Genomic DNA, 14,167 nt, shown 5'->3' on the forward strand with positions numbered 1-14,167 from the left:
CATGCTAATCAACAGGTGCCGTACTTGCACTCCTCGTCCAGCAGGTGGAACAGAGCTGTGGGTTTCTTGCTGATTAGGTTGATGCAGCCACTGTTGTCGATGTAGTCGATGTTGTGCCAGGTGATGCCCTCTGCCCTGTACTCTTCCTGCAAGCAAGAACAAACAGACAGGAGAAGGATGGTCAGTAACTTTGCGAAACACAAATGAAGCGAGACAAAAAACCCGTGTGTTAATGTCTGTGATCGCTATGTAGCTAAAGTCTGACAGGATTTCTTGCATATGCTGTTCTTCTGAATTGCTTTCATATTTTCCCACAGGCATATCTATCAATCAGTCTCTAGCTGCACTACAGCACGAGAGGTTAAGCATCTTACACACGCAGCAGAGCTGTTTACCAGCGCTGCAACCAAACATGTTCTGTTTTGCATGAGATTTTGACTTTGATAAGCATGGTTCGTACAGGCCAAAGAGTATGCTTATGCTTGTGCTGGCTTTCCATAGAACTCAATCAGGAAGTCTTCAGTGATGATTTCATTCCGCTGAAAAACCTGAGCCACCATTAGGAAAACACCTGGCTGCTTGCAGACTGTCAGAAAAAGCCATTTGGCAAGATCTGTCTGCCTCTGAAAGATATGACCCTGGTACCCTTGACACCCCTAAGTAAGAAATCAGCGAGCCTCTGCCAGCTGGAGGCGGAAAGCATGAAAAGTTGATTGGGGCGGGATGAGGTTAACGTTCTGCTCTACTAAGAAAACTACTGTTGAGGTACATTTGAGAAAGTCATGTAAACAGGTCCTGCTCCAAAACCTTGCAGGTTAGAGAGTGTCTTTCAGTTAGGCTGCTGGAAAAGAGGATGCACACTCAGCAAAAGGTTTAATGGCAAGCACCACCAAAGCAGAAACCTGGCTGAAAAAAAACCACAAGAAAAGAGGGTGGGGGTATCAGATTAATCAGCTGGACAGCATTAAACAAGCAGCCAATATCCAAAGACAGTAAGAACAATGAATTGATAATTGTGCTACGATTAGAGCCTTCATGTTCGACGACACGGGCTACACTGCAAACAAGTCCTCAGAAATCTCCTGATCACTGAAAATGACTGGATTGGTTGTTTGCATGAGCTCTTAATACGAGTTTAGCGACCTCTAGTGGGCGTGTGTGAGCTCATGTAAAATGAGCACTTATATCGCTACCCTTACACCTCTTTTGCGCAGACACAGTGTGGGTCCTGGTGCTGAGCCAGACTGCCTTTTGAGAACATTATTACACCTTGTCGCTAGCAGAAGTTGGAGTCAATCACATCAGCCAAAAACTGCTTTCTTACAGCACTGAGCAGTCACATATTTTTGCCTACCAAATTTGTGGTGGAAGCTTTTGCTTTGAACAGATTCTAGACTGGGCCCCAACCATAGGTAAGTTGATTGGACATAACGTTTTTAGTGGGAGAAACGTTTCTGTCGCACGACAGACAGGCGACCTGCCCATGATGTACTCAGTCAGATATCCCCGTGGCAGCTGGACTCAACCCTGAATTGGATACATGGAAGAAAATGGATGGATTCAAAGACTTCCTAAAGCTTTCTTACCATGTCTAATCCTCAAAAAGGGTTTACTTGAACCTAAAAAGTACTCAACAAGGGAAAATTCCTCACCACACTCCATCTTCTGTTTCCCAGCAAAAAGTTGGGTGTGTTTGTACCCTGGCAATAAGTCAATTCAAAAACAAGCAGTAACACAGGAATGTGCATAATGATTAATGACTAATCCTAAAATAAACCCAATTGTAAATGTGACTGTATGGGAACAAGTTCAGGGTTTATGTGTGCTTGGCATTTTTAGGTGTCATAGTGTAGTTCAGTCTTACATTTACATGTTTGCATCCTTTATATGGCTTTATTAGAGAGCAAATATAGTGGAACATATGCTGGCCATTTGTTAAACTGAATAGCGATCAAAAATTCATAGCGGAGCTGCAACATAGTTTCACATATGCAACATGTCTGCCCTGTCCTTGTTTTAGGCTGCTGAATCACCGATGAGGCATTTAGAACATGTGGCGTGTTTTGCTTTTATTCCGAGGTCGCACCGGATCAAGTAAAATAAAAACAGAGGCGTAAAGAAGTTTAAATCTCTTTTTGTTTAAATCTCATCAAGGACGAGCGCCGGCACTGCTGGCCGACGCGGTTCATCTGGCTACATTTGTTGTGTCTGTGAGAGTTTGTGAACATGCACACTCAGTCAGAGAGAGAGGGGCAATTAGATACAGACACTCTGATAATGAGATAAGCACACACACGCAAGCACTAATCAGCCATTTTATTACATAGGCACATTAACGTAAACAGCCCGACCCAGCAGACAGAGGACTACAAAGTGGTGACTCAGTATGTGAAGAATGTACAGAAGGTCTTTCAGTCATGATTCAACCAAACAGCAAACCAGATCCGACAACTTAGAAACAGCTGCTTTAGGAATTTTCTTTATGCACTGCAGAGCGACCCTCTAATTTTTATATGCAAGACCCTATTCATGGAAGTCCTGTTAACACAGTAATTGAGAGTAGCAAATAAATGCCAATCAAGGTCTCGTTCTAGTTGAGCTGGCAGAAAGGAGAGCTCAGATGAAAAAATGCTAACAGAGGAGACGCACTAAAGCTATATCCAGTCTGATATGTTTTTATTTTAAAGTCGTTTTTAAAGTGGAAGTGATCCCTGCTCATTGGAGCATTTCCAAAATGATTTCTACCTTTACTGACACGTCTGTTTAAAAATATTACACTGACCATTCAGTGGGCACAGGTGCTGGTGTAAACAGGAAGCAGATGGTGGGTTTGCTTGGAGAAAATATAACAGAGGAAGAAGAGAAATGGCTAAAAGAAGAAAGATTCCTTTGCCTGGACCATTGGTCTCAGGATTTGCAGCTGAGTGTGAAGCAGCTGGGATGAGAATTAGCAAGTCTGAGGCCACAGTTCTCAGTGGGGAAAAGGATGGAGAGCCCACACTGGGTCAAGAAAGAGTCACCGCCCCAACAGGAGGACTTCAAGTTTCTCAGAGTTCTTGTTCACAAGTGAGGGGAGAAAAAAAGAGCGAGACGAGCAGATTGTGTGGTACACGGAGGAGAGACGAGAGGCCTGAGCGTGAAAATGTTCATTTACTCCCTAATCTACTACTCCTAACCTTACCTGTGCTCACAAAATCTTGGTAGAATGACATCGAGGACAGAAGTGGGGGAAACAAACTTCCTGCAAAGGGTGTCCGGGCTTTCCCTTTGACAGGGGGGAAGACGATCAAGGTCACTTGCCTGCTTGTTTTTTTTGTGACTGTACAGATTTGTTCACGGAGTGTCTCCACAAAAACTCTCAGCTATCTTTGTGACGCCTGTTATTTGGGCAGCTATTAAAAAACATTATCAAAATTAACTTAATTTTAATCAGTTTTGGGGCACTGAAAAAAGTACTTCTACTACCTTTTCTGTGGATGGGTGTTTAGTTCTGATTTAAACTCATACCAAGTTTAACTCAGACTCTGTTGAGGGCCATCTTTCTGTCTTTGTCTCTGAAATATAAGGCTGATAAGATTTCCCCAGTACAATAGAGGCTTCAGATCCTCCACAAAACATGATGAAATAAATTTGGCAAAACCAAACCACTGTAAACAGAGAGAGATGTAACTGATATTGGACCCCTAAAATCCAATCTGCAAGCAATAAAAGCCCTCAAACCTCCCGCTAAGTCGAAAGTGAGCCGGGAGTTCTGTTGCGGTCGATGAGGTTGGTCAGGATTTGTGGTCATCCTTCCATCCATTAGTCAACCATGTGTCTGTTCTCTCCTGCGTAACTCAGTGCAGCATTCAAGCAACCCAGATTGTGTTTGGCTGAAAGCCCCGGTGTAGAGGTGAGGGAGGGTGTGTGTGTGTGTGTGTTTCTCGATTGCTCCTGCTGTCTTCTCCACTCCCTCCGTCTTTATATTTCTAACTCACTAAGCTCCCTGTCTCTCTTATTATGACAGCAGAGTGTTTTTATTGAGCGGACAGGAGGAACAGTGGTGCAATAATTGGAGATGGAGCAAGTTCTCGTGGTTTTAAAAGGGTGAGGAGAAAAAGACGTCAAAACTGGCAGAGATGCAAAAAAAAAAAAAAAAGACGGGCTGGAGTGTGTGCTTTGGGGAAAAAGGGGCATCCAGAAAGGAGAAAACTAGCAGAGACCAGAGACCATGAAATGTCAAAGAAAATTCAAAGACTTATCCATTAATGTTGTAAGGTTGGTGGGTCCTCAGTTAAAGTTTTGCATTCGGCTCCAGTTAGTGTCATTACTGGCAGCATGAAGCCATAAATGGACACTACAAAGGTTGCACAAGTAGTCCGACTGCTCCAGGATGGCACATCAATATATGTTTATTGCCAAAACGTTTGCTGTGTTTCCCAGCACAGTCTCAAGGGCATGGAGGAGATTCCAGTCAGGTAGTTACTCTAGAAGAGCTGGACAGGGCCGTAGAAGGTCTTTAAGCCATCAGGACTGGTATCTGCTCCTTTGTGAAAGAAGGACCAGGATAAGCCCTACAAAATCACCTACAGCAGGTCACTGGTATGAATGTCTTTGTGCTCGCTGACTGGCACCATGGAGCCAATTGCCATTGAATACTAGAACTGGGAGATCCACTACAAGCACCCTGTGCTTTTTCCTGGAGGATGAACCATTTGATATCATCGACTGGCCCTCATGCTCACCTGACCTACATCCAATTGAACACCTGTGGGACATTATGTTTCTGCCAGGTTGCACCTCAGACTGTCAGGAGCTCAGTGACTCCCCTGGTTCAGATCTGGGAGGAGATAGGACACCATGGACACCAAGGCCGTCTCGTTAGGAGCATGTCCCGACGTTTGGATTCAGTCCTTTGTAGGCTGATATTTTTCATTGTGACATCCTTTCCTTACCCGGTCCATAACAGCATAAATATCCATCTCGATTGTTTTTATGTGTGTTTTTATGGTTTCATTGTAGGTGGTCCAAAAGATTTGGACTCCAGCGTTTTGCTCTATCTCCTGAGCCACAGCCGCCCCATAAAAATGAATTCATGAGTATGACCATTAATACAATAAAGAGATTGTTTTGGTAAAATTGGCACGTTCCTAAGGATCCTATTAATTCAGAGAAATACCTCGTTGCTTTGTCTGAGGAAAAAGTAAGCTGCAGAATTCTCTGTCAGATGACGATAAACCTTTCCACATGTTTTTTATTTCAGTTCGGAGTCAGTGTGATATCTCCCAAGGTAAACACGATACTGTGTTTGCCTTAGGCGGTGGCCATCATATATGTTTTCTCACTTTGATACACGGTCCTCATACAGACAAGAAATCAAGCACCAACTGGCATGTAGAGTGTAAACACTAGACACTCACACCCTCCTCGATCCAGCTGAGGGCTAAGGTTGGTGCGGCGCTATTAGCTTTGGCTCCTGTTCCAAAGATAAACACGCAGCACTGATAAGACCAGCTGGTTGGCTAGAGCGGATTGTAGCCCAGAGGGAAGAGAGGAGGAAAATCCCCTTGATGGAGAGCTAAAACCGCCTTTCAAAAATGAGGCGTATGAGCTGACAGAAAGCATGCATTTTGCTCGCATTCAGAAAACAGCTTACATCTTTTCTGGACACATGATCCTTCTTAAAAATGAGCACAAACAGTAGATCTTTATTACAGCTCAATTAATGGGCTACAACCCAAGCACGGAATCCACAAATGGCTCCAGTCTTTGAAACTTAAAGGTTGAATAGAAATTAATTCAACCTTAATAGTAAAAAAATAGATCACATCTTCAAAAATACTAAAAAAATTAAAGTGAAAAAGAAAAGAGTAAAGAGCTGCAGTTAGCTGGAAGTAGACAATATGATCTGTTTTATTTCAATTGCATCTCCATTTCATTTGATACTACTGTTAATACTCAGAGTACAACTCCAACAAAATTAAGCAACGGCAGTTCAGACTGCACAACAGTAATCTATTAATGCCAGAAATCTTAGAAAACTCTCAGAAAGGCAGAGTTTTCCTCTGGGATTAACCAGGTAATCTGAACCCCACAAATAAAACTTGACATCAAACACCCCACAACACCTACAGGGTCATGATTAGTGTTTAGTTACCTTCTAAAGGTGAGTGCCAGCTGATCTGAGGTCAGCAGTCAAAGGCTCAAAACAAAGCCACAGGTAGGTGTGAAGAGCTTTCTCTCCGTATCACATCAGAGTAAGGCTCGCAATTTTATTCAAACAAACGCAAATCAGTTGAGATCTGGCAGCTCTTTATTTTGAAGCTCTACCAGCTTCCCTCAGAGGGGCCCAACACCACCTCAGCTGTTGTTCTGTTAGATAAACTCAATGATAGCCAAAGTTTCAGAGGACACCGGTGATTAAGGATAATAAACATGAACTCTTTTGAAACAATATTTGATGCAAGACTGGCCATCTCAGGAGCACTTTGACTCTTACTAACTCAATGTAACAGAGGAACACGCCTTTAAATGGAAGCACCTTACAAACCAGAGATATTCATCAGTGACAGACCAAACTAAAAATAAATAAATTTACTGTACTTTTAAAACGAATAAGATGATGACTTATGTAATTAAGGTAATCTTTTATTCTTACACGGTGCTTCAGTTGGTAGAGCTCAACTACAGCACTGCAGAAAAACATAGTATGCATAGTTTCTTTCAAAGAGTCTTAACTGGAAATATGTTAATGTCATGGTCCCTGTGCCCCGCTGGTCAATCCTCTATTGGGCAATATGTTTGTGGTTTGTTTGCTCTCTCGCCCTCTCTCTCTCACTCTCTCTCTCTCTCTCGCCACGGCGATGCTCACTGCGGGCTCCCGCTGCTGGCCCACACACCTGCTCATCACCACACCGGCCGCTGATCCCAGCTGATTACTGCACTACTTAGATGGCGAGTCTGCACTAGTCTTCGCTGGATCGTTGAGCTATCAGTGTCAGTTAGACTTGTGTTTCGGCTAACCTTCACCTTGAGAATTTCTTATTATTATCCTGCTAACCCGACGTTTTTTGTGTAGATCGTTTTTGGAACCCGATGCGGAGAGGAGTGATTGAAGGGGGAACTTTTTGTACAGAAAGTGTGGAACACCCTTCTCCCAATCCTGTTTCCCACGGACCCTGGCGACCCGGACCCGTTTCCCCTGCACGTTGTATATAGCCACTTGGTGTATGTGTTCACTGTAAATAAACGCACTGTCCTTCGCTTAAAGGAAAACCCTGGCCTGCGCCTGAGTCTCTTTCGGAACCCCTAACAGTTAAGGCCACCAATGCTATGAAAACACATTTTTTCTACTCCCAATTTCTTAGTTTTTTGCATATTTGTCACACTTTAAGGTTTCAGATCACCAAACAACTTTTTATATTTGGTAAAACTAACCTGAAAAAATACAAAATGCAGTTAAATCAAATCAATCAATCAAATCAAATCAAATTACTTAAATAGATCAAGTGAAGTAGGCTAAAAGGTGTCAAAAAGCAAAAGATCATGCCAGGATATAAAAAGAGCCAAGAACAGGTGAGAAACAAAGTCATTGACAACTACGAGTCTGATAACGGTTACAAAGCCATTTCTAAGGATTTGTGAAGTCCGCCTAAGCACAGTGAGAGACACTACATGCCCACATGGAGGAAACTTGGAATAGTCGTGAACTTCCCCAGGAATGGATAGGCTACCAAAATTACTCCAAGAACACATCAATGACAACATGGAACCATGAATTCTGCTCTCTACCAGATTATCCTGAAGGACAACGTCCGAACATCAGTTTGTGACCTGAAGCTCAAGCTCACTTGGGTTATCAAGCAGGACACTAATCCAAAAAACACCAGCAAATCCACATTTGACAGGCTAAAAAATACCCAAAATGACAGTTTTGGAGTGGCCTAGCTGAAGTATGGCCTTAAATCCAATTGACATGCTTTGACATGACCTTAAACATATACATGCTTAAAAATCTCCAATATGGTTGAATTAAAACAATTCTGCAAATAAGAGTTGTCCAAAATTTCTCCACAGCAATGTGAAAGACTCATTGCTAGTTATTACAAATGCTTGATTGCAGTTCTTGCTACCAAATGTGGCACAACCAGTTATTAGTTTTAGGGAATAGTTATTTTTTAACCCGGGGGCAGGTAGGTTTGGCTAGTTTTTTAAATGAAAACACCATTTAAAAAAGGATTTTGTATTTTTTTGGGTTATCTTTATTTAATATTAAAATGTGTTTGACAATCTTAAACATGTAAGTGTGAGAAATATGCAAAAAACAAAGAAATCAAGAAAGGGAGGAAATACTGTTTTCACAGATCTCTATAAATTTGAAGTCAAATGTGCAAAAAACATCACATCTTGAGTTTTTAGATACAAATCACTCTGTCAGATGTTGGATGCAGAAAGACAGATAAGGACTTATTTTTGAAGTTAGGTTGCAATCCGTTCTGATCAGTCCTGCCAGTCTCCTCTCTGAATTGTAGAAAAATACTGGCTGGGTTAAAATGTTATCCTGCATGTGTGTGTAGCCTGAGGGCTAACAGTGAGAAACAGATAACAGTGCCATTAGCACTGGCTGACTGCCGGTTTGTTATCTTCATTAAGACTGAAGAGACGTTTACTGCACTTGTTTGCTGCCATTATTCTTTTTTTTTTTTTCACACTCCCTTCCTCTCTTAGCTTCACCATCAGCCATCAGCTAGCATGTTAAATTGCCACGGCCTATCAGTGTTCAGCAAGAGGGAGAGGAGAGCTGACAGCTACTCTGACACAGTCCGTCTGATTTGAGACTCATAATCTCCCCTAAATGATCTTTCTCTATTTTTCCTTCTCAGTTCTGTTGTCCACTCGATGTGATTTGGAAACAACAACAGAAACAACACGGCACGCAGAATATTACGTGGGTTAGCAGTTGGCATCCAAATAAAACAGCATGAATATATAATGTAACTGATGTGGGATTTTTTGACTCATAGAGGCTAGTTTTGATGCTGCAGATGAGTTTGCTCTGAGATGCAGCAGTGGTGAAAGAGAAGGAGGCATGAATAGTAAACAAGTCAATCCAACGACCTGCACAAAGCTATGTTAGCAGCACTAAGCTGTCAGATCCATGCTGCTCAGCTTGACTCATGCACTCTAACCCAGCCTGTCAGCCTGTTCTGAGTATTCAGCACTTTTTCCTCTGACCTTTCACATTAATAGATGTGTGTGCTACCCTAGCCCAACTGCATAATTACAGCTGCTTTCACAGTAGTGTCACAGGAGCACTACGCACGCTCACCAGAGGAATACAACCGGCGTGATTAAGGCTGATGAAGAACTAAAGAGTTTCCCATGATCATGTTTTCAATAAAAATTATCAAGTTATCAACCAGCCTTAGTTGTCATGTCCAGAATGTTCTGTAGATGACTACTTAGCAGCTGATGCTTCCTAGCATCTGTCCAGATCTCAGCTTTTGATGCAGTTGCCCTTGATGTATCAGGATCGGCCTTACAGTGGTTCTCTTCATACCTATCTGACAGATCTTTTTTTGTGGCTAGTTTTAAGTACAGATCTCCCCCTCCAGTTCATGTTGGTGTACCCCTTGGTTCTGTTTTGGGGGCTCTGCTGTTTTTATTGTATTCGCTCCCCCAGGACACAGACTGTTAACCTGTAAGGATCTCCTATCACTACTATGCAGATGATATTCACTTGTACGCCTAATTTCACCCAAATGAAATGCTTAAACTCCACAGTTTATGAAAGACTTTATTTTAGTTTAGTTTATGAGACACTGTTAAACAGTGGATGGCAGACAGTTTTCTTCAACTAAACCAAGACAAAACTGAAATAATTATCTTTGTGCCAGAAAAATGCACATCTGGGATAAAGGAGACACTTATACCTCTTAGTGCTGCTGCCAGGCTTCTGACAAAAAACAACACAATGTGACTCAAATGGGACTCCAATCCTCATGCAGCTACACTGGGCTCCGGTTTATTTCAGAGTGGAATTTAAGATTATTTTATTGACTTGGAGAGCTTTTCACAGACAGGCACCAGGTTATATCAGAGGGCAACTGCATCCATATGTCCCTGGCAGGTCCCTGAGGTCCTATGACCAGGGCCTGCTGATGGTCCCCTGCACTAAGCTGAAAACAAAGGGAGACAGAGCCTTCTGTTCAGTGGCCCCCAGACTCTGGAAATCTGTTCCTTTGGATTTGACACTGGTGGACTCTGTGGTCTCTTATGAAAACCAGTTACAAACATATCTTTTTAAATGTGCTGTTTTGCTTTTTATGCATTGTTGGATCTTGTAAAGCATTTTGTGATTTTATATCTTGAAAGGTGCTATATAAATAAAGCTTTACTTACTTGCTGTTTGACTGTAAATGAAGTAGACTTTGACACATGTACTGACACATCTGACTTAAAAGGAACCTGCACTGATTTTGCACATCAAAGCACTTTTCTTCTAGCACCTCTTTAACATACTGCGTTCAGAGGTTCAACTAAAGAGGAAGCCATGCGTCACACATCAGAAAAAATTACTAATGTCCCTCCACCTCACCGCTTTGAGTGCGTGCATATGCAGACGTCGAGAAGCAGATCCTGTTTGAATGTTTGCACGTTTTTAACGTCACTGTAGTTCCAGCTACACACAAAATGCAATGACGTGTTATCAGCGGCTGCACAATGATTATTGTGTGGAGGAAAGAAAAGGAAAGGAAAAACAGTAACATTACCCTACCTGCTCCAGTTTGAAGATGTGTTGGTTGAAATAGTGCTGAAGTCGTTCGTTGGCGAAGTTGATACAGAACTGTTCAAAACTGTTGTTCTCATAATCCTCAAAGCCAAAGATGTCCAGCACTCCTATAGACAGGATCTGGTGGAACAGGCAGACAGCAGACCTCAGATTTAATCAGCGTGATTTCTTTTTAAAGGAAGACTCTTCCCTTTGAAACACTGTAAACATGAGTAGAAATGCATGATGCTTTGACCAACAGCATCTTTATTTAGAGATGTTTCCCTTTACGTCCCACTTGCTCCAGCCTCTCACTTGCCCCCTGGGTGTCAGTAAGATTCATGTCATCATGCATCATTAATATGCACCATCTAAAGAAGGCATTCACTCAGAGAAGGCCTTTAATTATGAAATGGACTGTAAAAGCTGCTTCTCATTTAATTGAATGTTATTCAACAGTGTTTTATTTCCCTCTGAAGGCTCATTTTTTATAGTTTGGCATAAAAAACATACAAGAACACATGGCATATATATATATATATATATATAATCTGGTATCTGAACATAAGAACAATGACCTTGATGGAAATTGCACCCTCATCGACCCCTGACAAACACACAGACAGATGATGTCAGTGCCAAGGGAGGCACTCACACGCACTCCTGTTTTCACCATTTCAGAGGACGCTGCATTGACTTACATTCATTTCCTGCAGGCTAAAGCACTGCTCATCAATACTCGAACCTTAAACTAAGTCCTCAGCCTAAAATCAAATGATTTACATCCTGTGGACTGTTTTTCCCCACAGAAAGGGGCAAATTCCCACAATGTGACTGTGTAAATAGATTTATGTCCCCACGATATGAATAAGACAAGTACACACATCCACGCACACACAGGCAGAGTGCTGGGACATCAGAGGACCATGGGGGGTAAACCGAGCTGAAGGGAACTTGATGCCATCTGCCCAAATGTTCCTAGCATACACACACACACACACACACACACACAACGATCTGTTTTCCAATTCCTTCGATGCACCCACTGGGTTTGGCTTGCCAGCTGCCAACACACACGCACACGTATACACACATATCACACCCTCTGCCTCTAGGAATAAAACAAAAGGCAACAGAAATAGAAGAAAGAACAACATGGCCAATATTTACTCAGTGTAACGGTATAATCGTTTAATAATAATAATAATAATAATAATAATAATAATAGTTGTCTAACAAAAGTACTAAAATCAGGTTTAATTACTACAGTTCATAACAGCTCTGTTCCATTTAAGGGTATGAGCCGGTGGTGTAACCTAACTAATATTATTAATGACAATATTTGAAGGATATTTCTAATATGAATTTTGAGGGAGATCACTTTATTTGGACACTTGGACACTTGGACACACACACACACACACACACACACACACACACACACACACACACACACACAGGTGAAATCAAGACGACAATAACTGGAGGAAAGGCGATCTAATCAGAGATATCCAGTTTAGACCTTGTTAAAGGTGTCTGACTCTGTGTTCGTGGAGTGTGTTTTCATTCCTACCTTTGAACTGTCCTCCAGGTCCTTGTTGTTCAGCAGGGCATGGTTGGTCCTGAACACAATCCAGTCAAACAGCGCGCTGTACAGTGACTTGGCCATGGAGTCCCTCACTGTGCCTGCCTACACACAAACAAACACACACACAGACAAACAACGTGATCAAAAACATATGGATTTTATAATCTGAAACAGAAGCTAGCTCTGTGGATGTTTACCGCTTTCACTCACAGTCTTGCTCAAGTAACTTTTTTAGCTTTTTTTCCCCACTTGTTCTGTTACTGGATCATTGTAATGTTAAATGTGTAAAGTGGGCAGAGAAAACGTTCTAATAAAATCCTGCTGCAGCTGAAACATTTGATGGAAGAGATTAAACAGACAGAAAAGCAATGGAGAAAAATGAATCAGTGGATGGTGTTTTAAATCAAAAACTGCTCATAATTTGGCGATGGCTGCAACAAAAACCTCATCCAGATTTTTCTGAAAACAACAACATTTATTCAAACATTAACTTTGATCTGCCTAAAGACTCAAAGCACAGGAAAGAAGTTAGCCTGACTGCAAGAATAATCTACATACCAGAAGCTCCAACTTTAAATGACTGATGTTATGGTCTTCTTAGCTTAATCTCTATGCACACAAAAGTACTGAATATGCACGCAAAGACATTTTATGTGTAAACTCATTCAGCTGCTAGTTAATACAGATATCAATTCAGCCAGTGGACACGATCAAGACAACCTGCTGAAGTTCAAACTGAGCATTAGAACGGGGCAGAGAAGTCATTTAAGTACTTTTAATGTGGCATGGTTGTTGGTGCAACAACAAACATTGCTGCAACAGTCAGACCGTAGTGTCAGAATTTGGTGTGAACAGCATGAAAGCATGGATCCATCCTGCCTTGTATCATCAGGTCAGGCTGGTGCTGGTAGTGTAATTGTCTGGGGAATTTTTCCTGACCCTTAGTGCCAACTGAGCATCCTTTAAACATCACAGCCTACCTGAGTATATTTGATGCTCATGTCTGTTGCCGTATGAACAAAGTGCACCCAATCTTCTGGTGGGATAACACACCACGTCACAAAGCTCAGATCATCTTAAACTGGTTTCCTGAACATGAGAGTGAGTTCACGGTTTTAAAACGACTTCCGCAGTCACCAGATTTTAATCCAACTGTCATGGTCCGGGTGAGTACGGGGTTTTTCCACTCCGCTGGGCTCCACCTTCAGGCAGAGACTCCAATCAGCTTCCACACCTGGTTCCAATCAAGTCACCAGCATATAAGACCAGCATTCACAACAGACCTCTGCCAGATCTTTTGCTAACTCACGTTAGTGCTACGCCGCCAAGCCCTTGTGAGAGCCCCTTAACTACTGCTTTTCTCCTCACCGTGTTTTCTTTGTCATAGGACCCACCTGTCAGTCGCACTTCCCAAGCTAAACTACGCACATCTCCGCCTGGATGCTGGTTCTGTCATCTGGTTGCTTCCTTTCCATCATTGGACTACACCTGCCTGCCTCCCTGCCAAGTCCCTCACTCCAAGTATATTCTGGATCCTCTCTGGATACTCCTCACCCGGAACCCCTTGGACACCCCCTCCTCGCATGACACTTTAAACTACAACGCTGACTGCGTACCTCCATCCAAGCCGCTGCCCCTTTTTCCATTCCCAGGATCCATCCGTGAAATCTAGCACCTAGTCATAGCACTCAGAGTTTCATGTTCATAGTTTGGCCTCACAATTCACAATTCACAGTTTCCACAGTTCATAGCTTCCACAGTTTCCTGCTTTGTAAGTTCACTAGGCACTGTAAATAAAGCACTGTGTTCACGCCCGTTTTGCCTCCCTC

The 14,167-nt window shown here is 42.3% G+C and overlaps 1 protein-coding gene across 19 annotated transcripts in view; it reads right to left on the reverse strand.

Annotated features, from left to right (window-relative positions):
• LOC308392882 (unconventional myosin-IXAa-like) overlaps window positions 1–14,167 on the reverse strand; it is a 166,286-nt gene that overhangs the window by 34,257 nt on the left and 117,862 nt on the right. For all 19 annotated transcript variants that reach the window (XM_080876188.1, XM_080876179.1, XM_080876192.1 and 16 more), the window contains 3 exons: window positions 12,324–12,440; window positions 10,757–10,891; window positions 25–146 (listed from right to left, as the gene is read on the reverse strand). In XM_080876188.1, the coding sequence (XP_080732314.1) occupies window positions 25–146; window positions 10,757–10,891; window positions 12,324–12,440 (374 nt within the window). The remainder of the gene's footprint in view (window positions 1–24; window positions 147–10,756; window positions 10,892–12,323; window positions 12,441–14,167) is intronic.

This window comes from Rhamphochromis sp. 'chilingali' (assembly GCF_963969265.1).
Source record: "Rhamphochromis sp. 'chilingali' genome assembly, chromosome: 2".
Lineage (NCBI taxonomy): Eukaryota > Metazoa > Chordata > Actinopteri > Cichliformes > Cichlidae > Rhamphochromis > Rhamphochromis sp. 'chilingali'.